The sequence below is a fragment of the Callithrix jacchus genome, chromosome 18 (assembly GCF_049354715.1).
Source record: "Callithrix jacchus isolate 240 chromosome 18, calJac240_pri, whole genome shotgun sequence".
In the NCBI taxonomy this organism is placed as follows: domain Eukaryota; kingdom Metazoa; phylum Chordata; class Mammalia; order Primates; family Cebidae; genus Callithrix; species Callithrix jacchus.
In genome coordinates this window covers 14921683-14946509 of record NC_133519.1, presented here as the reverse complement: position 1 = coordinate 14946509, position 24827 = coordinate 14921683, and the positions used below count along the sequence as shown (strand labels likewise).

General features: G+C 44.5%; 1 protein-coding gene across 7 annotated transcripts in view; it reads right to left on the bottom strand.

The window, feature by feature from the left end:
* Positions 1 to 24827, bottom strand: part of TDRD10 (tudor domain containing 10) — a 49166-nt gene that overhangs the window by 11702 nt on the left and 12637 nt on the right. For 6 of the 7 annotated variants that reach the window (XM_035279954.3, XM_035279953.3, XM_054247460.2 and 3 more), the window contains 2 exons: positions 10847 to 10917; positions 9452 to 9608 (listed from right to left, as the gene is read on the bottom strand). The exons of the other annotated variant lie outside the window; for it this stretch is intronic. In XM_035279954.3, coding sequence (XP_035135845.1) covers positions 9452 to 9608; positions 10847 to 10917 — 228 coding nt within the window. The remainder of the gene's footprint in view (positions 1 to 9451; positions 9609 to 10846; positions 10918 to 24827) is intronic. 7 annotated transcript variants of the gene reach the window in all.

Below are 24827 nucleotides of genomic sequence, written 5' to 3'. Positions count from 1 at the left end.
TCATGGTACTGCTCCTCTCAATTGTCCATGTTTCTTCCTGCCAACATCACCCCTGGAGTCTCATCCTACTCTGCTCTGTTCTGGACTGCCTGCTACACAGTGACTGTTCCAGGACTGCCTTTGACCAATCTGGGAAGCGTCTCATCTCCCTCCTCTTGGATCTGGATTGGATACCAGACCCTGTCTTTTTTTTGGCTTACTGATTCATTTTGTTGGAACACATTCCTTCATAGCTTTCTGAGAAGAGGTACATGGGGCATACATTTTTTGAGACCCTACCTTTCTGAGCAAGTCTTTTTCTACCTTTTTTTTTTTTTAAAGCAACAGTGTCTTACTCTGTTGCCCAGGCTGGAGTGCTGGCACAATCATAGCTCACTGTAACCTCAAACTCCTTTGGCTCAAGTGATCCTCCCATCTCAGCCTCACCAGTAGTTGGGACTATAGGTGTGTGCCACCACATCCGGGACATTTTTTGTAGAGATAGGTTTGCTCAGGATGTTCTCAAACTCCTGGCCTGAAGCAGTCCTCCTGCCTCTGCTTTCCAAATCCCCAGTCTGAAAGCACTGGGATTATAGGTGTATACTACTGCAGTTGACCTACCCTTCTTTTTTTTTTTCTGAGACAGAATCTCCCACTGTCCCTCAGGCAAAGTGCAGTGGCATGATCTTGACTCACTGCAACCTCTGCCTCCCAGGTTCAAGTGATTCTCCTGCCTCAGCCTCCCAAGGAGCTGGAATTATAGGTGCGCACCACCATGCCCAGCTAATTTTTGTATTTTCAGTAGAGATAGGATTTCACCATGTTGGCCAGGCTGGTCTCAAACTCCTGACTTCAAATGATTCACCCATCTTGGCCTCCCAAAGTGCTACCCTTATTCTTGACTGACTTGTTTGGGCAGGGATATTATTTTCCTGAAGAATTCAATCATACCATGATTCCATGTCCTTCAATGTGGATTCTCTTCCTAAAGCTTTATCCCCACTATTCTAAAATTTCTGTAATGTGCCTTTTCTTATTCATTATCCTGGGCACTCATTGGCTGCTCTGTATCTGAAAACTCACATCCTTCCCCCACGTGAAACTGTCTTACATCCTTTGATAATCTCTCCCCCAATCTGACCTGAACTCTTCCAGGATGTGTGTGTTGTGCCACATAAGCTGATCTTCTAATTTTTACTACAAAATATTTTACTACAAAATATTTCAATCAACAAATCCTGTCCCCAAAAACCAATAACAAATCTTGACAAATTGTCAAAAACACTTCAGGACTCTGGAAACTGAAGCATACAAGAAATTGAAAACATCTATTAAAAAAAAATAGTAACAACAAATACTGACCCTTGTACAAAAACAGTGAGCATCTGGGGCTTCCCCACTCCCAGATCCTTCAGTGGATAGTTCTGCCAGGATAGGCAAAGCTATGGAAACCAGGAGCCTCAGAGGTGGCTGGCTTGATCGCAGCAGGTGTCCAGGTGTTGTCAGAAACTGCCACCTTGTGGTAAGCAACGGGATAGTCGCAGCCTGAGGATGTGGTACTATTGGCTTTTATGCATCTTCACCTACAAAATGCCTATTCCTAGCTTTTGCCCATTTTTCTATTAGGTTGTTTTTTTCTTGCATTGATTTCCAGGCATTTTTATTCTGTTTTTTCATTTTTGTTTTTTTTAAAAAGAGCCTATATCTTAATCCAGGAACTGGCAAACTTTTTCTGCAAAAGCCCAGATAGTAAATATTTTAGATTTGGGGGGCCTTACAGTCTGTCATGAGTCCACTCTGGGACGAGGAAGCAGCCACAGGCAATGTGTAAACAAATGGCTGAGGCTGCATGCCAGGAACACTTTGGGAACACAAACTGAATTTCATACAGTTTTCATGTGTCAGGAAATAGTCTTCATTTTTTTCCCATTTAAAAATACACAGCTGAAGGGTCTCACACGTATAATTCCAGCCTGCTGGAAGTGGAGGCAGGAGGACTGTTTGAGCCCAGAAGTTCAAGACCAGCCTGGGCAATGTAGTGGGACCCCACATCTCTATAAATGATAGAAAATTTAAATAAATAAATATATATATACACACACATACACACACATATAAATACACACACAAACACACACACACGCATACATGGCTGGGCACAGTGGCTCATGCCCGCAATCCCAGCACTTTGGGAGGCTAAAGCAGGAGGATTGCTTGATGCCACATTACACACCTGCAGTCCCAGCTACTCAGGAGGCTGAGGCAGGAGGACTGCTGGAGCCCAGGAGGTCGAGGCTGCAGTAAGTTCTGATCACACCATGGCACTCCAGCCTGAGTGACAGAGCAAGATCCTGCTCTAAAAATGTAAATAAATAAAAGCCATTCTTAGAACCTCCACTCTGAGAAGATGAAATATACATACTTCCTCTTGGTTCTGTTCAACACAACTAACAGCCTGGGACATTACATATAAAACAAGCATAAGACTGAGAGGTGGAGAGAAGGCAACAGGCTGGCCAGAGACCTTGGAACCCAGGGTACAACATGGTGGCGAGTTCTCTGGGTTTCCCTCTTGCCTTATATATTCCAGACTTAGAACTGAAGAGGCCAGCAACCCAGAAACACTAATAGGCACAGGAAAAAAAAGAAAAACAACAGCAAAAGCCTGCTCTTTCTCGCCAAAGCACCAGAAAAGGGACAGGCTAGCAAGACAGAAAACTTGCAGACAATAACTCCTCTACTCCAGCTAAATGCCACTAAACAGGTGAGCGCACCTCCACGCCCACAAGCAAAGACAGAGTGCAGGGCCCAGACTTCCGCCCTCATGAGGCTGGGATAAGTCCCCCAACACCCCCACCCTGACAGTGTCACATCAGGGCCAAGCAGACAGCCAGGAATTCCATCCCCAAGCCAATAACAAAACTGGTCTCTCCCTACAGCCACCCTGCCTGGGTGTCAAGAGAAATCCCCCGGGAAGCCTGGACTTCCATGCCCACCTCACAGAAAGAAGGCCCCTCTCTCTCCCTGCTGGGGTGGTGTCAGAAGAGGTCTAGTGGAGAGTCACGACTTTCCCCCAGGGTAGTGAGGACATCCACGCCAAGATGTCAGTGGAGACCACAAAGCAGAACTATCGGTAACAAGGGGCTCCCTGCTGTCTTAGAGGCTGAGCAGGGAGCCTGACTTCCGTCTTCAGCTGGCAGCAGCGAGGCACTACCGTGTTCCCCTGCAGGAGCAGTGTCAGAGGAAACCAGCTAAAACGCAAGGTGTACACATAATCCAGTCTAGCAACGTAACAAGAAAATGTCCAAGTTTCCAGTGAAACTCACTCATCACACCAAGAACCAGGAAAATCTCACACAGAATGAAAAAAGACAATTAATATCTGCCAATGCCAAGATGACACTGGTGCTGGCACTACCTGAGCAATATTTTAAAGCAGCCATGACAAAATGCTTCAAGGAACAATTACAAGCACCCTTAAAACAAATGAAGAAAATAGAAACTCTCAGTAAATAACCAAGTCTCAGCAAAAACCAGTATTTTAAAATGGAAATTTAAAAACTGAAAAACACAATAACCAAAATAAAAAGCTCAGTGGGTATAACCACTACAACAGAACGGAGGGAACAGAACAAAGAATTGGTGACTGGAAGGCACAGCAATATAAATTATGCACTCTGAACAACAGAAAGAAGGTGGACTGAGAACACGTCAACTCAAAAGAGCGAGTGAACCCAGAACAGCAAAGATACAAAGAGATGCACGCCAGACACATTCCAATTAAACTTCTGAAAACTAAGAGCCAAGCAAAAATCCTGAATGCAAAGAAAAACAATACCTTACTTTGAGGGAAAAACTATTTGAATAATAACAGATTTTTCATCAGAAACCATGGAGGCTCAGCTAGGTAATCTCAGCAATGTGGGAGACTGAGGCAGGTGAATCACTTAAGTCCAGGAGTTCAAGACCAGCCTGGGCAACATGGTGAAACCTCACCTCTGTTTCAAAAAAATAATTATTTAAATGAAAAAAAAAAGCCTTAAAAAAAAAAAAAAAAAGAAACCATGGAAGCCAGAAGTGGCACAATTATGTTTCCAGTGTTGAAATAAAAAAACTGTATATCTAATGCAAACGCTTTTAGGCCAGGCACGGTGGCTCACGCCTGTAATCCCAGCACTTTGGGAGGACAAGGTGGGCAGATCATCTGGTTCAAGACCAACCTGGCCAACATGGTGAAACCCCGTCTCTACTAAAAATACAAAAATTAGCCAGGCTTGGTGGTGAGTGCCTGTAATCCCAGCTACTCAGGAGGCTGAGGTGGGACAATCACTTGAAACCAGGAGGCGGAGGTTGCAGTGAGCCGAGACTGTGCCACTGCACTCCAGCCAGCCTGGGAAACAAGAGTGAAGACTCTGTCTCAGAAGGAAAAAAAAAAAAGAAAACGTTCTTTAGAAATGAAGGGAAAATTAAGACATTCTCAGATGAAGGAAAAGTAAGAATTTGTTATAGCAGACCCACCCTAAGAGAACAGCCAAAGGAGGTTCTCTAAACAGGAAAGAAATGATAAAAGGAAGAACTCTGGGACATGAGAAAGTAAGAACGCAGTCAGAAAAAATATGAGAAAATATTCAGTTGGTGCAAGTTATTGTGGTTTTAACAGTGGCATTACTTTTAACGGCAAAAACTGCAATAACTTTTGCAACAACCTATACATTTTTCTTCTTGAGTTTTCTGTGTTATATTTGACAGTTGAAGCAAGAATTTTAATACTTTCCAGCCAGGCACAGTGGCTCATGCCTGTAATCCCAAGATTTTGGGAAACTGAGGCGGGTGGATCGCCTGAGGTCAGGAGTTTGAGACCAGCCTGGCCAGTATGGCGAAACCTGGTGTCTATTAAAAATATAAAATTAGGTGGGCATGGTGGCACATGTCTGTACTTCCAGCTACTCAGGAGGCTGAGGCAGGAGAATCACTAGAACTTGGGAGGTTGCAGCACGCTGAAATTGTGCCACTGCACTCCAGCCTGGGTGACAAGAGCAAAACTCCATCTCAAAAAATATATATAATTCTTTCTGACTTGGATCTAAACGTATATATGGTAAATTTTTATTTCAATTACAACTGCACTGTTAACAGGGAGAGGTAAAGGGAAGTAAACAGATGTACTCAAACTGGTAAAACCAACCTGAATAGGCTATAAGTTATGTGTATATAATGTAACATCTAGTACAACCATTTAAAAAGGTATACAGAGAGCTGCACTTCACAGATTAAATAAAAATGGAATTCTATTTATTATTATTATTATTACTTTTGAGACAGAGTCTCACTTGTAGCCCAGGCTGGAGTGCAGTGGTGCGATCACAGCTCACTGCAACCTCTGCCTCCAGGGTTCAAGCAATTCTCCCACCTTAGCTTCCTGAGTAGCTGGGATTACAGATGTGCACTACCACACCCAGCTAATTTTTGTATTTTTAGTAGACAGGGTTTCACTATGTTGCTTAGGCTGGACTCCACCTGCCTCAGTCTCCCAAAAGTGCTAGAATTACAGACATAAGCCACCGTACCCAGCCTACTTATTATTTTTATGTTTAAAAAAATTTTTTGGCAAGGCGCAGCAGCTCACACCTGTAATCCCAGCACTTTGGGAGGCTGAGGTAGGTGGACCATCTGAGGTCAGGAGTTCTAGACCAGCCTGGCCAACATGGCAAGACCCTGTCTCTACTAAAAATACAAAAAAATTAGCCAAGCATGGGGGTGGTGCACGCCTGTAGCCCCAGCTACTAGGGAGGCTGAGGCAGAAGAATCTCAAACCCAGGAGGCAGAGGTTGTCCAGTGAGTGGAGATCATGCCACTGCACTCCAGCCTGGGCAACAGAACAAGTCTCTGTCTCAAAAAACAAACAAACTTATTTTTGGAGAAACAAGGTTCCCCTGTGTTGCCCGGGTTGGCCTCAAACTTCTAGCCCCAAGCCACCCTCTTATCTTGGCCTCCCAAAGTGCTGGGATTACAGGCATGAAGCCACTGCACCAGGCCAAACAATGGAATTTTTAAAAATGTTCAAGTAAGCCTCAGGAAAACAGAGAAACTAAAACTAGAGAACAAACAAAAGACAGTAAAACGTTCTGTATTTGGACTAGGTCAGTGTTAACATCCTGGTTATGATACTGTTTTGTAAGATGTTACCATTGGGGAGAAACTGGATAAAGAGTATATGGTCTGTATTGTTCTTATAATTGTATGTGAATCTGCTATTCATCTCAAAATAAAAAGTGTAATTGAAAAAAAAAAAAACATTCCTAGCTTGCCAGCAGTAATAAGAACGGGCAGTGGGCCAGATGTGAATCACTGGCCAAAGTCTCGGACACCTTTCCTGATCCTTTGTTAGTCACATTACTGCAAATATCTTCTCCCAGATCTTGGCTTGAATTTATCTTCCTTTATGTATCAACTTTCGAAGAGGTGGTAACTTACCCCATCTTTCTTTTTCACCTGACAAATCTTATCCTGAGATCATATCTGGTATGACATTTGATAAGATCAGCTGAACTGAAATCATAAAGATATTCTACTATGTTTTTTTCTAAAAGTTTTTAAGTTTTGCCTTTCACTGTCAAGTTGATAATCCACCTAGAATTCTTGTGCATGGGATAAGGTGGGGGTATAATTTCATAGTTTTCTACATGAATAGGCAATTGTCCCAGTTCAATTTATTCAAGTGTGCATCCTTTCCCCAGAGGTCTACCACTCTACCTGAATAATAAGTAGTTTCTGCATACAAATGAGCCTCTTTTTAAGTTTTCTATTACATTTTATTGGTCAAACTGTCTGGCCCTAGGACAATACAGTTGGTCTTCTACATCTGTGGCTTCCGCATCCACAGATTCAACCAATATTAAAAAAAAATTCAGGGCCAGGCACAGTGGCTCACACCTGTAATCCCAGCACCGTGGGAGGCGGAGGAGGGTGGATGACCTAAGGTCAGGAGTTTAAGACCAGCCTGGCCAACATGGTGAAATCCTGTCTGTCCTAAAAATACAAAAATTAGGTGCACGTGATAGAGGGCACCTGTAATCCCAGCTACTCAAGAGGCTAAGGCAGGGAGAACTGCTTGAACTGGAAGGCAGAGGCTGCAGTAAGCCGAGAACATGGCACTACACTCCAGCCTGGATAACAAGAGCGAGACTCAATCTAAAAAAAAAAAAAAATTCAGGCCAGGCACAGTGGCTCACACTTGTTATCCTAACACTTTGGGAGGCCAAGGTGGGCAGATCATCTGAGGTCAGGAGTTTAAGACCAGCCTGGTCAACATGGCTAAACCCCGTTTCTACTAAAAACATATATATAAAAATTAGCTGGGCATGGTGGTGGGCACCTGTAATCCCAGTTACTCGGGAGGCTGAGGGAGGGACAATTGCTTGAGCCTGGGCAGCTCATAGGGTGAGCCACTGTGCCCAACGACTAATGTCTACTTTCTACATGGGTTTTAAAATGTTTTTACCTGCTTCTTCAATCAACTCTTAGCTCATTAATATTCAACCTTTCTTGTTTGCTCATTTAGAATTGGATGTTTCTCTCTAAATATTGCTGTCACTGTATCCCAAAACTTTTCAGGGGTAGTATTTTCCTCATTATTCAGTTCTAAGTGTTTTTAAGTTTCTTTATAAGTTCTTCCTTGACCCACGTGTTGTTTACATAGGAATGTTTTTAAATGCCCACATGTATGGTGATTTTGTGTTCAGCTCTTGTATACTTATTTCTAATTTAAAAGCAGTGGGAATGCTGGGAATTCATCTTTATCCCAAGAGAAAAAAAGGTGAGAGCTGTGTTTCTCTTTCCCGATGTCTGGTTCTGGCATGACACACGTTAATTCTTTCACCCCAAGTGACTCTAAAACTGGACAGAATATAGGAACTCAACTGTTTCCAGCACAGGACTAATGAGAGTGAACAGCAGAGGGCTGTTTCCTGAGCAAAGGAAAGCATGGGAGTGCCACATTCACCCTGGCCTGGGGGCATCTTCTGCCTGGGTACACTTTCCCAAACCACAGCAAAGGGAAACGAAGCCCAAGCAGAAAGTGACAGTCTCACTGGACAGCAACAAACAGAGTTTAGGTGACAGGAATTTGTGGGACAGAGGACCAGAGAGGAAGGAGCCACCCAGAGGTCCAAGGAATCTAGGTGTCTGCCTCAGGTCCTTGGCTGAAGCCTACGCTGTCCAACTGCGGGACAAGTATGGGGAGGCCTTAGAGAGAACAGCTGCTGTCAGGGTATGGGACAGGGCACTGAGAGAAGACACAGATGCTGGAGGTCTCACAGTACTGGAGACAACAGAGTTCCAGCCTAGCAAGGGGAACAGACCTTGGCAAGCACCCAGAACACTCACCTGAGATGCTACAAAAGCCAAGCCTTAGGAAAAATGATGTCACCCAACAATGTATCTTTTAAAAGGACATCTCTCAGCACCTGTGCACTTAAGGCCATGAGTTGCAGGGACAACCAGTGAAAAATAAGCAGAACTGTGGTCAGGGCTTCTGGAAATGCACCTTTTAAGAGGACATAGGCTCCTTTGGCCCTCTGCTTCTCCCCTTCTTCCTGCCTGGAACCCTGATACCATCATGGAGGTCTCATAGCAACCCTGGACTCCCTACCTCCTGACTTCTACAAGAAAGAAAAACAAATCACTAACTTGTTTAGGCCACTATTGTTCAGATTTCCTCAAATGTACAGCCAAGTCAGCTTCTAGCACTAACACTTAAGGTTCTGGAAAGGGATCTTTTCCTCCTAGTTCACATCTGCAAACCAAGAATGGGCCCTCCTCTTTTGAGAGAAGCTCCCAGGGGTTACTTATGGACCTTCCCTTCTCTGTCTGCAGAGGCAGCCCCCACCATTAACTGACCCCCATATCTCATATTTGGCAATGTTTATCTTCTTCCCAAGAAGAATGGGATTTTTTTTTTTTTTTTATTTAGATGGGGTTTCACCATGATGGCCAGGCTGGTCTTGAACTCCTGACCTCAGGTGATCCACCCACCGCGGCCTCCCAAAGTGCTAGGATTACAGGCATGAGCCACCGTGCCCGGCCGAACGGGCTTTTATGGACTTTTGTCTTACATTCATGCCAGCAACCAGAACAAGGCGATACAAACAGTAGAGACACTCAACGTCTGCTACGTTAACAAAGAAAACCTGCATTTCAATATTCTAGGTTGAAAAAGCCCTGACTGAACTGCCTAATGACCTTTTTATCCTTGCCAAAAATACAGTCCCCTTAATTTACACATTCCAAATTTTCTGCATCTGACCTTACTTCTGACTGTTAAAGATCATAAAAGTTCTCTGATTTCACCCAAGACCCTGCCTCCTTCTCCACAATCAGACTGGACTGGAGGAGGACGAAGCACTGAAAGTCAGCCACACTCCAAAGGGTGAAAATGGAAGGCCCTGGAGCAAGGAGAGGCCAGGAGACATACCAGCGGTGCCTGGGGCTGCTGGATCACATCAGGGGTCCTCTTGGGGGGCCTTTTGCTTGTATTCACCAACAGTTTTCGCTTGTGGAAGAGTTTGCCATTCAGCTCCTGGATTGCAAGTGTCACTTTCTGCATGGAGCCCAGATCTACAAATGCAAAGCTGAAAAGGGAAGAGAGAGAGGGCAGCTTTGGCCGGGCGCAGTGGCTCATGCCTATAATCCCAACACTGTGGGAGGCCAAGGCGGGTGGATCACCTGAGGTCGGGAGTTTGACCAACATGGAGAAATCCCGTCTCTACTAAACAATACAAAATTAGCTGGGCGTCGTGGGAGCTCCTGTAATCCCAGTTACTCGGGAAGCTGAGGCAGGAGAATAGCTTGAATCCGGGAGGTGGAGGTTGTGGTGAGCCGAGACTGCACTACTGCACTCCAGCCTGGGCAACAAGAGCAAAACTCTGTCTCAGGAAAAAAAAAAAAGAGGGCAGCTTTGAGCACATCTCCAGAGAAGCCCAGAGCTTCAGGGAGGCATCAAGCCCAAGCTGGAAGAGCAGTGTCCTCTCTCTCTGAAGTGACAGAAGATGAACTGTTCCACCTACACAAGAAAGCTACAAGTATGTCCAGGCTTGGGTCTGGGCCAGTGTGAGACACTGCCATGGGCCGCTAAGGAGCAGAAGAAATGAGTTGACTTTCACTACGCATCATTGGTCTATGACTTTGAGTTTCTTTAATACTGTTGTCCCCAAAAGTTCAAAGCAAGCCAGGTGAGGTGACTCACATCTGCGATCCCAGCACTTTGGGAGGCCAAGACAGGCGGATTACTTGAGCTCAGGAGTTCCAGACCAGCCTGGGCAACATGGCAAAACCCCATCTCTACAAAAAAATACAAAAATTAGCCAGATGTGGTAGTGTACACCTGTAGTCCCAGCTATTTCAGAAGCTGAGGCAGGAGGATTGCTCGAGCCTGGGAGGCAGACATTGCAGTGAGCTGAGACTGCACCACTGCACTCCAGAATGAGCGAGAGCCAGACCCCGTCTCAAACAAACAAATGTTCAAGGCACTTTTTACTGCCTTGAAAAGAAGGGAAAATGTAAGTAGGACTAACAAGGCTGAGGGTGGTATAGTAACTTATCGCAAGTCAGGAAACAGAGCAAGGACATGACCAAAAATACACCCACGTGTCTGTACTTCTAAGCCAGGGTTGTGTTGATAAGACAGTTTTCACTGCTGGGTCAGAGGGTTAAATATGGAAAGGGGGTTTCCCAAATGTCCCTTTGCCAAGTCACAGTGGGTGTGGATGTGGCAGTTGCTGGGCTAGTCTGCAGCGTGAGTGGATCAGCAAAATGGACAGGGAGGAAAGGAGCTGCTTCCCAAAGAAAACAAAGGAAGAACAGTCATTACCATTTGCAGCCATTCTGGATTTTGTGGACATAAAGAGGGCTGAAGTCCTTCAGAAGGTACAGAATTTCCTCCTACAACAGCAGGGTTTAAAAGAGAAAGACCCAGAGACATGACTTACAACCAGTTCTCAAGGTTTTAGATCCCCAGCCAGATAGTCTGTACCCAATCTAACCCATACTTAATGAGGATCTATCATGTGCTGTACGTGTCAGGCTTTGTAGAGACAGACAAGAAGGGCGGCAGCCCTGTCTTCAGACAAGACAATCAAGTAAACAGACCATCTCATCACTACACACAGCTGGCTATGGGTGCGTACGGCCTGGCATTTAATCCAGCTTTGGAAGGAAAGGAGGTGGTCAGGGCAGGCTCCCAGGAGGAACTGACTTCTACGGCTTTGCAAGTACCTCCTCCTGACTGCTTCTCAACCCTGCGTGGCCTCTGCCCAGGAGTATGGTTTCGTTCCTCTTCCCTGGACATTTCCCATACCGTTCCCGACTCCTCTCCTAGTCTGCCCTCAGGCCGTCTCCCTCACCCCACCCCGCCTCCCCATCCTGCTCCATGGGCTTGGGTTGTTACTGCCACAGAGAAACCAGCCTCCCCTGCTTTATGATAATGTCTATGCCACCCTGATGCCTTTTTGAGCTACACCCTATTTTTTCTCTTTTCTGCCAAACTCGTAGAAAGAGCCGTCTCCACCTAATGCCTCCATTTCCTCCCTGCCCACTCCCTCCTGACGGCCTGCGCTGGGCTAGTTCCTGCCCTACTGAAATGCTTTTCTGCAGGCCACAGACGTGCGCCTGTAACCCATTGCAATGGCTTCGCTTCAGGCTTCAGCTCTTTCAACTCCTGCCTGCATCCCTCAACACTTCCTCCTTCCTTGGCTTCCCCACGGGCGTGTTAATGATTATAAAATTTCACAACCATGGTAAAAACCAATTTTTCTCTGGAAAACTCTTTTGGAAATAATGTATATTTATACCATCTTCCAAAGTCACTTTGTTGGCTTAGGAAAATAGGAAGGCATTATGTATAACTCATTTTTCTCAGTCTTCATGTTTATATTACATTTACATTCAAATTTTCTAATTTGCTTTACTCTTAAATATTTAATGTTTATTATACATGAGTCTGCAAGATGCTGAGCAACAAGCAATTTGTGAGAATGAGCAATGTGTGCTTAGCATTTTCAGTTTACAGAGCACTTTCATATCCCTTATTCCCTTTGGTCTTCACACCCACCCTGTAAAGTACATATTATTACTGTACTCATTGCACAGAGGCATAAAACAAGGATCAGAGAGGTTAAATGACATCTCTAAGGCTGTATAGCCAATTTAGAATTAGGATTTGAACTCCAGACTCTTAACTTCAAATCCTACATTCTTTTTTTCATTATATCATGCAAAACCATAGTTTTCTTCTCAGGTTTTACCATTATTAAAATAAAACAGAAAACTCATATTTTGGCAGATAGCAGGAAACCATAGCCTTGGGCCAAATCCAGGCCACCACCTTTTTTTGTAACTAAAGTTTTACTGGAACACAGCCATGTACATCATTCACTCATTGTCTACAGCTGTTTTCAGCCTACAGTGGCCTTCAACACTTAAAGTATTTAGTATCCGGCCAGGCACAGTGACTCACACCTGAAATCCCAGCACTTTGGGAGACCAAGGTGGACAGATTGCTTGAGTCAAGAAGTTCAAGACCAGCCTGGGCAACATGGTAAAACCCTGTCTTTACAAAAAATACAAAAAATTAGCTGGGCATAGTGGTGCATGCCTGTAGTCCCAGCTACTCTGCAGGCTGAGGTGGGAGGATCGCTTGAGCCCAGGAGGTCGAGGCTGCAGTGAACTGAGATCATACCACTGTACTCCAGCCTGGGCAACACAGCAAGACCCTGTCTTTAAAAAAAAGAAAAAGGGGGTCTTTAGAGAGACATCCAAGATGGCTGTCTAGCAGCAGCTCAGGGTTGCAGCTCCCAGTGAAGGCACAGGGAGTGAGTGGACACCAGACTTCCAGACGAATTTTTCTTGCTTACGGACCAGGAGATTCCCAGTGGAGGAGCCCCATGGGTCGCCAACGCAACTCTTTTGGCCGGCACGGCTGTTTTGCCGGCATCCCGGTGCGGCGGTTCTCAGTGCAGAGTATGCGGGGCTGGGAGCCCTTTTAGTTGGTGTTTGGAGCTCCAAGAGGGCAGAGTCAGCCATTCAGCTGATTGAGAGGGGGACTGGAGCCGGGAACCAGACCGGGAGATTCCTAGGCAGAAAAGTGCCATGAATGTCAGCGCTGCTAGCACGGTCGCCATATGGGAAACTGCATAGATCCCCGCGCCTTTTTAGCGGCTGACTGGGGCACCTGGGAGAGAATCAACCGTTCAATTAGGAAAAGAAAAAAAGGGGGCTCCGAGGCGGGGAGGCAGGTGATCGGGCTCGGCTGGTCCCACCCCCACAAAAAAACAGCAATTGGAAATGCTGATGGTTGAGAGTTTCACAGCAAGTACAGCTGAACCCGGGAAGGTCCAGCTCTGTGGGGGAGGGGTGTACACTGAAGGAAAACAAAGAAACAGAAATAACATCACCACCAACAATCTGGACCCACTCAGAGACCCAATCTGAAAGTCAGCAATTACAAAGACAACAGGTGGATAAATCCACAAAGATGGGAAGAAACAAGCGCAAAAAGGCTGAAAACATCCAAAATCAGAATGCCTCTCCTCCTTCAGGGGATCGTAGCTCCTCATCAGCAAGGGAACAAGGACTGATGGAGAACGAGTGTGATGAGTTGTCAGGATCAGGCTTCAGAAGGTTGGTAATAAGAAACTTCTGTAAGCTAAAAGAACATGTTCTAACCCAATGCAAAGAAACTTAAGAACCTTGAAAAAAGGTTTGACGAAATGCTAATGAGAATAGACAATTTAGAGAGGTACATAAGTGAATTAATGGAGCTGAAAAACAACACAAGAACTTCGTGAAGTATGCACAAGTTTTTTTTGTTTTTTTTTTTTTTGAGACGGAGTTTCGCTCTTGTTACCCAGGCTGGAGTGCAATGGCGCGATCTCGACTCACCGCAACCTCCGCCTCCTGGGTTCAGGCAATTCTCCTGACTCAGACTCCTGAGTAGCTGGGATTACAGGCACAGACCACCGTGCCCAGCTAATTTTTTGTATTTTTAGTAGAGACGGGGTTTCACTATGGTGACCAGGATGGTCCCGATCTCTTGACCTCGTGATCCACCTGCCTCGGCCTCCCAAAGTGCTGGGATTACAGGCTTGAGCCACTGCGCCTGGCCCTATGCACAAGTTTTAACAGTTGAATTGATCAAGCAGAAGAAAGAATATCAGAGGTCAAAGACCAACTCAATGAAATAAAACGAGATGACAAGATTAGAGAAAAAAGGATAAAAAGGAATGAGCAAAATCTCCAAGAAATATGGGACTATGTGAAAAGACCTAATCTACATTTGATAGGTGTACCTGAATGTGAAGAAGAGAATGAATCCAAGCTAGAAAATACTTTTCAGGATATTATTCAGGAAAACTTTCCCAACCTAGCAAGGCAGGCCAATATTCAAGTCCAGGAAATACAGAGAACACCACAAAGATATTCCTCAAGAAGAGCAACCCCAAGGCACATAATCATCAGATTCACCAGGGTTGAAATGAAGGAGAAAATGCTAAGGGCAGCCAGAGAGAAAGGTCAGGTTACCCATAAAGGAAAGCCTATCAGACTCACAGCAGATCTCTCAGCAGAAACCCTACCAGCCAGAAGAGAGTGGGGCCAATATTCAACATCCTTAAAGAAAAGAACTTTCAACCCAGAATTTCATATCCAGCCAAACTAAGCTTCATAAGCGAAGGAAAAATAAAATCTTTTGTGAATAAGCAAGTACTTAAGAGATTTCATCACCACCAGGCCTGCTTTTACAAGAGCTTCTGAAAGAAGCACTACATGTAGAAAGGAACAACTGGTATCAGCCTTTCCAAAAATATATCAAAAAGTAAAGCGCATCAATATAATGAAGAATTTACATCAACTAATGGGCAAAACAGCCAGCTAGCATCAAATGGCAGTATTAAACTCACATATATTATTATTAATCCTAAGTTTAAACTGACTAAATCCCCCAATCAAAAGACACAGACAGGTAGATTGGATGGAAAGCCAAAACCCATCAATACGCTGCATCCAGACCCATCTCACATGCAAGGACACACAAAGACTCAAAACAAAGGGATGGAGGAAGATTTACCAACAAAATGGAGAGCAAAAATAAATAAATAAATAAAAGGCAGGAGTTGCAATTTTCACCTCTGATAAAATAGACTTTAAAGCAACAAAGATCAAAAGAGGCAAAGCAGGACATTACATAATGGTAAAAGGCTCAATGCAACAAGAAGAGCTAACGATCCTAAATACATACGCACCTAGATACATAAGACAAGTTCTTTTTTTTTGAGATGGAGTTTCGCTCTTGTTACCCAGGCTGGAGTGCAATGGCGCAATCTCGGCTCACTGCAACCTCCGCCTCCTGGGTTCAGGCAATTCTCCTGAGTAGCTGGGATTACAGGCACACGCCACCATGACCAGCTAATTTTTTGTATTTTTAGTAGAGACGGGGTTTCACCATGTTGACCAGGATGGTCTCAATCTCTTGACCTTGTGATCCACCAGACTCAGCCTCCCAAAGTGCTGGGATTACAGGTGTGAGCCACCGTGCCCAGCCAAGACAAGTTCTTAATGACTTATAAAGAGACTTAGACTCCCACACAATAATAGTGGGAGACTTTAACATCACATTGTCAATATTAGACTGACAAGACAGAAAATTAACAAGGATATCCAGGACTTGAACTCAGACCCGAACAAGTAAATTTAGTAAACATTTATAGAACTCTCCACCCCAAATACACAAAACATACATTCTTATCAGTACCACATCACACCGACTCTAAAGTGACCACATAATTGGAAGTAAATCACCCCTCAGTAATTGCATAGCATTTCACAGGTTTAAATGAAACATTGGTTGGCTGCTTGTTTGTTATTTTCCTCCCTTATTCCTTCCTGTCTCCATTGTTAAGCACAATTATTGGCATAAGAGAGGTTTTCAATATCCATGTTTAGACTGCATTCTAGCCTGGGCAATAAAGCCACACTCCCGTTCTGTCTCCCTCTTTCTCTTCCTCTTACTTTCTCTCTTTCATTCTTTTTTTTATTCTTTTTTTTTTCTTTTTCAAAAAATAAAATAAAATTATTTATTCAACAAAAAAAGAAAAAGAAAAAGGGAAAAACAAAACAAAAAGTATTTACTATCTGACCCTTTACAGAAAAAGTATGCAAACCACTGTGCCACATCAATGGTTCTCTATCCTGACTACAGACAACACTCTGGTGGGAGTAATCATTTTTTCTCTTTTAACTACCAACGCAACACCTAGCCCACCCCAGGTACACAAAATCAGAACTGCTGGGGTTGGGACCAAAGCATCCGTGTTTTTTAAGCTCCTCAGATGATTTTAATACACAGCCAAGGTTGAAAATGAAAATGGCTGTTCCATGATATCAGATTCAGGAAGTATGCGTTTCCAGAAAATGTACCTGAGGGTGAGAAGAATCTCCCTCAATCCCCACCACACACACAAATACTGCAGCGTGTGTGGATCAGCAAAATGGACAGGGAGGAAAGGAGCTGCTTCCCAAAGAAAACAAAGGAAGAACAGTCATTACCATTTGCAGCCATTCTGGATTTTGTGGACATAAAGAGGGCTGAGATCTTTTCATCCATAGAATTTCTTTTCTTTCTTTCTTTTTTTTTTTGAGATGGAGTTTTGCTCTTGTTGCCCAGGCTGGAGTGCAATGAATGGTGCGCTCTCACTGCAACCTCCGCCTCCCAGGTTCAAGCGATTCTCCTGCCTCAGCCTCCCAAGTAGCTAGGATTACAGGCTCCTGCCACCACGCCCAGCTAATTTTTTGTATTTTTAGTAGAGATGGGGGTTTCACCATGTTGGCCAGGCTGGTCTTGAACTCCTGAACTCAGGTGAACCACCCTCCTTGGCCTCCCAAAGAGCTGGGATTACAGGCATAAGCCACCTCGCCCGGCCCATCCATGGAATTTCAGTGTTATCAGTGAGGGTGCCCCGTCAGCAGATGCTGCTACAGTTGATAATTATCACTAGGAATTTCTAAAATCTGAAGGCATGCCCTAATTTTGACAGTTTCTCCTGCCCCTTAACAGTTTAACTTGTTTATTTTTAAATGTTTTGATCAATTACAGATTTGAAAGGAGGTTTGGTACATTAAGCTAAAATTGCCTCATGCACCGTAGGGAATTTTACATCTCATTTTAAATCATAAAAATAACTTATTAGGGTTTTTTTAATTACAAAGACATTGAATGTTTATTGCAGAATATTTTTAAAAACACCAATAAGCAAAATAGAAGCACTGTCCATAATCCTGCCACCAAAACATGGACACTGCACATCTACTATAAATATCATGAGATCACACTGTACCTTCTGCTTTGTAACCTGTTTCACTTAAAGACACATTCCTTTCAGTCAGTCACCACCAACCACATGGTTTAAGGGATCTATAGTCTGCTATTAGTTAAGGCGCCAGCATTTAAGGACCACTGACTTTGCATCAGACAGGTAGGAGGTTACTGCAGCCACCTATGTGCCAAGTAATTTCATGCCCATCCAACAGGCAGCAATTTAACAGCTGGACAACACCAAGTGTTTGTGATAGAGGAACCCTGTGCTGCTGGTGGGAGTGCAAGTCAGTCCCCTTCCTGGTCCAGCTGTGAGGCCCTTGTGGCCCTGAGGCCCCATGCTTCAGTACAGATCCCAGAGGCACTCACACTTCGCACACCATTATGTGTACAAGCTGGTTCACTGAAGCTGTTTGAGGTAGCAAAAACTAGGAAAATATTTATTTGAACCATGTGAAACTGAGGATTTTGTAGATTTAAAAATGGTCCAACACCAGTGATTTCATATGATACAGCCTAAGAACAGGAATGTCTATTTGCACATAAACACACTGTGGTGGATTCATACAAAGGAATATTAGGCAACAGCCCAAATTACTGCCTAGAGCTGCACACACCAACATGGACGTGATCAAGGCAAGCCACAAACACACAGACAGAAGGTGAGGGACCAACAGCCACCTGCCCAGCACCTCAGCTCCCTGCTTTCCAGGGCAACCCCTAGACACAATCATTCCCAATGCCTACCCCCACACGACACCATGGAACCCCGCACTCTCTGACCCCCTCCCATCTTTCCTGCTCGTACGTCTGGTTCTCCAACTCCACTCCCCAGTACCGTGACTCTTCAGACTCTGCCACTTCCCACCCTCCTGCAAACTCCTGACTCTGCCACTTTTCTCCTAACCATACTGCTCCACCCAAACCCGCAATGTCCTTGCTGTGCCTTTTTTTTTTTTTTTCTGGAGACAGGGTCTGGCTCTGATGACCAGGCTGGAGTGCAGTAGTGTGATCTTGGCTCACTGCAGCCTCCGCCACCCAGGCTCAAGCCAACCTCCCACCTCAGCCTCCCAAGTAGCTGGGACTACAGGTGTGCACCACCATGCCTGGCTAATTTTAGTATTTTTTTATAGAGATGAATTTTGTCATGTTTCCCAGGCTAATGTGAAACTCCTAAGCTCAAACAATCCACCCGCTTGGGCCTCCCAAAGGGCTGCGATGACAGGCAGGAGCCACTGTTCAACGCACCTGGCCCCCTGCTGTGCTCACTAACCAGCTTAGATGCTGGGGTGTATCAGTGCAATCAACACCTGATGTCCAGCACTTCACAGCATTCCCACCACCTACTCATCATTAGCCCCCCACTCTCCCAGAAAAAAACTACTGCACATACTTGGCACACCCTTTCTACTCAGCGGAGAACCCTGATTTTTATTTCACTGAGAAAAGAGAAGCAACCAAAGGGGAATTTCCATTCTCCTACCACCCCTACATCTGTACTCATCCCTCTACAGGGAAGACCTGTCCCTGCCCCATCCTTTCCTTCTCACCTTCTCGAGGCCTCTGCTGCTAAATCAGCTCTCTTCCCAGCATCCGTTTCCCTCTCCACTGGATGAGCATAAAAATTCACCAAGTAAAGTCTTATCACACATAACGCCTCTGACCCCATACATCCCTCCTGCTACCACTTCATCTTCCTACTCTCCTATTTGATGAAAATCCTTGAAAAAGTCATCTATGCTACCTTCACTTCCTCTCACTATTTCATTCAACAGATATTTATTAGGTGCCCACTCTGTGCTAGAAATGTGTTAGGTGCAGAAAGCCTAGCCCTCCTGGGCTCATCTTCTGGGGGGAAGAGATCATCACTAAGAGGAGTAAGTAGCAGGTGGCCGGGTGCAGTGGCTCACACCTGTAATCCCAGCACTTTGGGAGGCCGAGGCGGTTGGATCACCTGAGGTCAGGAGTTCAAGACCAGCCTGGCCAACACGGCGAAACCCCATCTCTGCTAAAAAATATAAAATTTAGCTAGGCATGGTGGTGGGTGCCTGTAATCCCAGCTACTCAGGAGGTTGAGGCAGGAGAATCACTTGAACCTGGGAGGTGGAGGTAGCAGTGAGCCAAGATCACGTCACTGCACTCCAGCCTGGGTGACAAGAGCGAAATTCCGTCTCAAAAAATTAAAATAAAAAATAAAAGGAATAATAAGCAGCATGTATGGTGAGTTCGATGGTGTAAGTATCAAGGAGACAAAGACCAGGAAGGACAGGAAGAATGGGAGCTGCAACCGAGAATGAACAGCCAGGGAGGGCCTCTGAGAAGGCCACCTCCGAAGCAGAGCAGCAAGCAGAGGAAACTGCAGCTGTAAGAGCTTACAGCAGGTTCTGGGTTGAGCAAGGTGGCCAGAGAGGCTGCTGTGGAGCAAACAAGGAAGAAGGCAGGAGTGCAGCGGGCACAGGGAGTGGTTCACGAAAGACCACAAGGGGCTGTGCTCTTCCTAAATAGAAAGGAAAGCCATTAGAGGCTTCTGAGTGGAGGGGTCCAAGACAGGCTTGCCACTTGATGGGGTCACTCTGGCTGCTATGTTAAGATTAGACTGCAGGTGAACAGGGCAGAAAAGAGAAGAGCTGGCTGGGCATGGTAGCTCACACCTGTAATCCCAGCACTTTGGGAGGCTGAGGCCGACAGTACACTTGAGCCCAGGAGTTCGAGACCAGCCTGAGCAACATGGTGAAATGCTGTCTCTACAAAAAATAAAAATAAATTAGCCGGAGGCCGAGCACGGTGGCTCACTCCTATAATCCTAGCACTCTGGGAGGCCAAGGCGGGCAGATCACTTGAGGTCAGGAATTCAAGACCAGGCTGGCCAACATAGTGGCTCTGCTAAAAATACAAAAATTAGCCAGGCATGGTGATGCACGCCTATAACCCTAGTTACACAGGAGGCTAAGGCAGGAGGATCTCTTAAAACTGGGAGGCAGAGGTTGCAGTGAGCAGAGATCACACCACTGTACTCCAGCCTGGGCGACAGAGTGAATATAAATAAATAAACAAACAAACAAATAAATAAGCAAGCAAGCAAGCTGGGTATGGTGATGTGTTCCTGTAGTCCCAGCTACAAGGAGGCTTGCTTGGGCCTGAGAGGTCGAGGTTGCAGGGAGCCATAACTGCACCACTGCATTCCAGCCTGGATGACAGAGCAAGACTCTGTCTCAAAAGATAAAAATAAAAAAAGAGAAAGAGAAATGAGCTAAAAGCCCTGGCAGTAATCCAGGTGAGACGGCAGTGGGCAGCCAGGGGGCAAGCAGCGGCATGACACGAGGTGCCCAGGTTCTGGATATAGGTAACTTTTTGTTATAAAACAACGCCAAACATGCACAGAAGTAGAGAGTGCAATGAACTCCCACGAGCCCATCACCATGCTTCCACCAGCACCCCCATTCGGTGTGTCTCACCTGTCTCTCCAGCCCTCGTTCGCCAGTGTCAGGGAATCCCAGCTACTCTATCATTTCACCTTCAATACTTCAGCCTACTCCTCAGAGGCATTTTCTCCCTAGACATGCCATTATCAAACTAAGAAAAACAGTAATGTCATACCATCAACTAAAAGGTAATCCTCACCGATTATCTCAGAAACATTGTTCTCGTATTGTTTTGTCCAAAACTGGATCAAAACAAAACCTACTCTTTGTATTTTGTTATCATTTCTAAGTCTCTTCTATTTTTATTTTATTTTATTTTTGAGACAGAGTCTTGCTCTGTCACCCAGGCTGGTCTGCAGTGATGCAATCTTGGCTCACTGCAACCTCTCCCTCCAAGGTTCAAGCAATTCTCCTGTCTCAGCCTCCTGAGTAGCTGGAATTACAGGCAGCTGCCACCATGTCTGGCTAATTTTTGCACTTTTAGTAGAGATGGGATTTCACCATATTGGCCAGGGTAGTCTCAAACTCCTGATCTCAAGTGATCCACTTGCCTAGGCCTCCCAAAGTGCTGGGATTATAGCCATGAGCCACTGTGCCAGGCCTCTAAGTTTCTTCCAGGTCTCCTTAAATCTCTATCAGATCTACTTTAATTTTTTCATGATTGACTTGTTCTGGAAACCAGGTCAGCTGTTCTACAGACAAGAGTGCTGCTGCTTTATGGCGGCATCATCTGGGTCTTCTACTCCCTGCAGTTCCTTTTCACTACAAATCTGCCATGGAGCTTGACTAGTATACGTGTTGTTTGGGGGGTAGAATACTTTAAAATGCTGTGGTCACCTTCATCTTGCCTCACTTTTTAGGGGGCTCATATCTGGTTCTCTCATTTTTAGTGAGGCTAAAATTAGTAACAGCCTGATCCCTCCATTGTAAAACTGCCCATTGATACTTTACCTAATGAATTAAGCAAGCTCAGATAACCACTGTCTGAAACAGGTATTTTTATTGGAGTTTGCATAATGGTCATTTTCTAATTCTATCATATCTTCTGCATTTATGACTAGAGTTCTTCTGTAAAGAACTTTCTCTCATTAGGGTTGTTTGCTCTGAAAACATTATTACATTGGTGTTGGAAAACAAGATAAATACCTCTTCCTTCTCTTTAATTATCAAGTTTTATATTAATAAACCATTATCTTTCCATTTTCAGTTGTATTCAGTGAGTGTTATTTATTTCCCCTTTCTTTAGGTATTATTACAAATTAATGCTTTTTAAAATCATTGGTGAATTTTAATCAAATGTAGTACTTGATGCTCAAATAGCTCCATCTGTGGCCCATGGGACGCCCTCTTCGCTTGCTCTTGTCTTGTTTTATTTTTATTTGGAAACATTCAAATCGGAATAAAAATAGAGAAAATAGTATTATAAATCGCTATGCGCCTATCACTCAGCCTCAGCAATTCTCAGTTCATGGCCACTCCCATTTCATCATAACCTCTCCTGGCCACTAGGCTATTCCAAAACAAATCTCCAACGTTACACTGCTTCTCATGCCAAGGCTTCAGCACGAACTCCAAGATACAAGAACTCCACCTCTAAATAAACTAGCTCTCACTGGGTGTGGTGGCTCACGCCTGTAATTCCAGCACTTTGGGAGGCCGAGGCGGGTGGATCACAAGCTCAAGAGATCGAGACCATCTTGGTCAACATGGTGAAACCCCATCTCTACTAAAAATACAAAAAATTAGCTGGGCATGGTGGCGCGTGCCTGTGATCCCAGCTACTCAGGAGGCTGAGGCAGGAGAATTGCCTGAACCCAGGAGGCAGAGGTTGTGGTGAGCTGAGATCGCGCCATTGCACTCCAGCCTGGGTAACAAGAGCGAAACTCAGTCTCAAAAAAATAAAAAATAAACCAGCTCTAAATAAAACTGCTCTGTCTTTTCATTTAAGCTTCAGTAGTCTTTGATAGCTCTGGCATAACGGCTCCAGATCTGGAATCAGCCATTTCTCTAAGAGGACCTGGTTCTCTTTAGCGGGAAAGAACACAGTCTAGCGGGTGTGCTACTGCTGCTGCGTAGTTAGAGCTCCAAGGTCTCTCAGTGAACCGAGCTAGAATACATGCACCTTACAAGAGGAGAAAAATTACATTATCCTTAAGGATTTCAATTCGTATTTGTTTTATTTATTTCTCTTTAACTTCATTTATCTCTCTCCTCTTATGCTGAAAATCTTGATTCCTAACAATATAACTGTTTTATCATAATTTAAATACATAACAAGTTCAAATAACAGTATCGGTATCATTACTGACAATAAAGCTATTGAATAAGTTTAAGATTCCTTGGCCAGGCGTGGTGGCTGATGCCTGTAATCCCAGCACTTTGCAAGGCTGAGGCGGGCAGATCACAAGGTCAGGAGATCAACACCATCCTGGTAACATGGTGAAACCCCATCTCTACTAAAAATACAAAAAATTAGCCAGGCGTGATGGTGGATACCTGTAGTCTAGCTACTCGGGAGGCTGAGGCAGGAGAATCGCTTGAACCAGGGAGGTGGAAGTTGCAGTGAGCTGAGACCGCGCCACTGCACTCCAGCCTGGGCGACAGAACGAGACTCTGTCTAAAAAAGTGTGTGTGTGTGTGTGTGTGTGTGTGTGTGTGTGTGTGTGTGTGTGTGTATTTCTTTGCAGGTCTTTAGTATGTCCTACTGAAGATATACAGTCAAACTACCATACTCTGAGGTTCAGTATTTCTCTCTCTGACACCAAACTGGTTATGTAACCAATTTCTTTTCCATTTCTAGAAAATGCTATAATGTACAATTTTTATTTTTGAATTATGAAAATGTTTATATATTCCTAGTCAGAAGTCATGCATGTCTTCCTTCTACCCTTTCTTCCTTCCTTCCCCTTATAAGTAACAACCATCTTCATTTCTATCCTTCTATTTGTTTTCTTGCAAATTTAAAGAGATATTATACTCGCTTCCTCCCTTCTTATACAAAAGATTGTTTGAGTCTATGTATATTACTAAGGTAGAGCCAAAATGACCTGCCAACAGACTGAATGTGAAGTGTGAGAAAAATATGAGGTGTGAGATGAAAATATGTCTCAGATTTTGGGCCTGAGAAAAATGGCACTGTCTTTTACAGAGACAGGGAAGCCTGTGGGAGGAGTAGGTTGGGGAATACCAAGAGCCTCGTTTGGGACATCGGAAGTTTGAAATGCCTACTAGTAATCCGTGTGGACATAACCAGCAGGAAAGTGAATATACAAGTTTAGAGTTCAAGAGAAAGGTACAGGCCTCAAATACAGTTTGAAGTCATGATTTCTCTTACCTTCTTAGGAATCAACTATGCATTTAAAAGTAGTATTTCTTATATTTTAGCCTGTACTTACAGATTTTTGTGTGTAAGGTTTTAAAATCTATAATTATGGAAACAGAGTGCATTTGAGCATTTCTAATCCATTTGGCATCATGTAAGTTACTTGTACACTCAGCAAAAAGTTTCAGAAAACTGGTGAGGACAGAAAGCAAACTAGTGGGTTCAAGAGTGAATGGGTGACTGATTTTGAAACTTTCTAGGCCGGGTGCAGTGGCTCACGCCTATAATCCCAGCACTCTGGGAGGCCGAGGCGGGTGGATCACGAGGTCAGGAGATCGAGACCATCCTGGTCAATGAGGTAAAACCTCGTCTCTACTAAAAATACAAAAATTAGCTGGGCATAGTGGTGCGTGCCTGTAGTCCCAGCTACTCGGGAGGCTGAGGCAGGAGAATTACTTGAACCCAGAAGGCAGAGGTTGTGGTGAGCTGAGATCGTGCCATTGCACTCCAGCCTGGGTAACAACAGCGAAACTCCGTCTCAAAAAAAAAAAAAAGCAAGAAACTTTCTAAACCTACAGTAAGTAAATGCAGTGCCAGCATAAGGACACACAGATCAATGGGACAGAATGCAAATCCAAAGTAACTGTTGCATTGATAGTCAACTGATTTCTGACAGGAGTGCCAAGATAATGAAATGGGGAAAGAACAGTCTTGCCAACAAATGATGTTGGGATAACTGTAT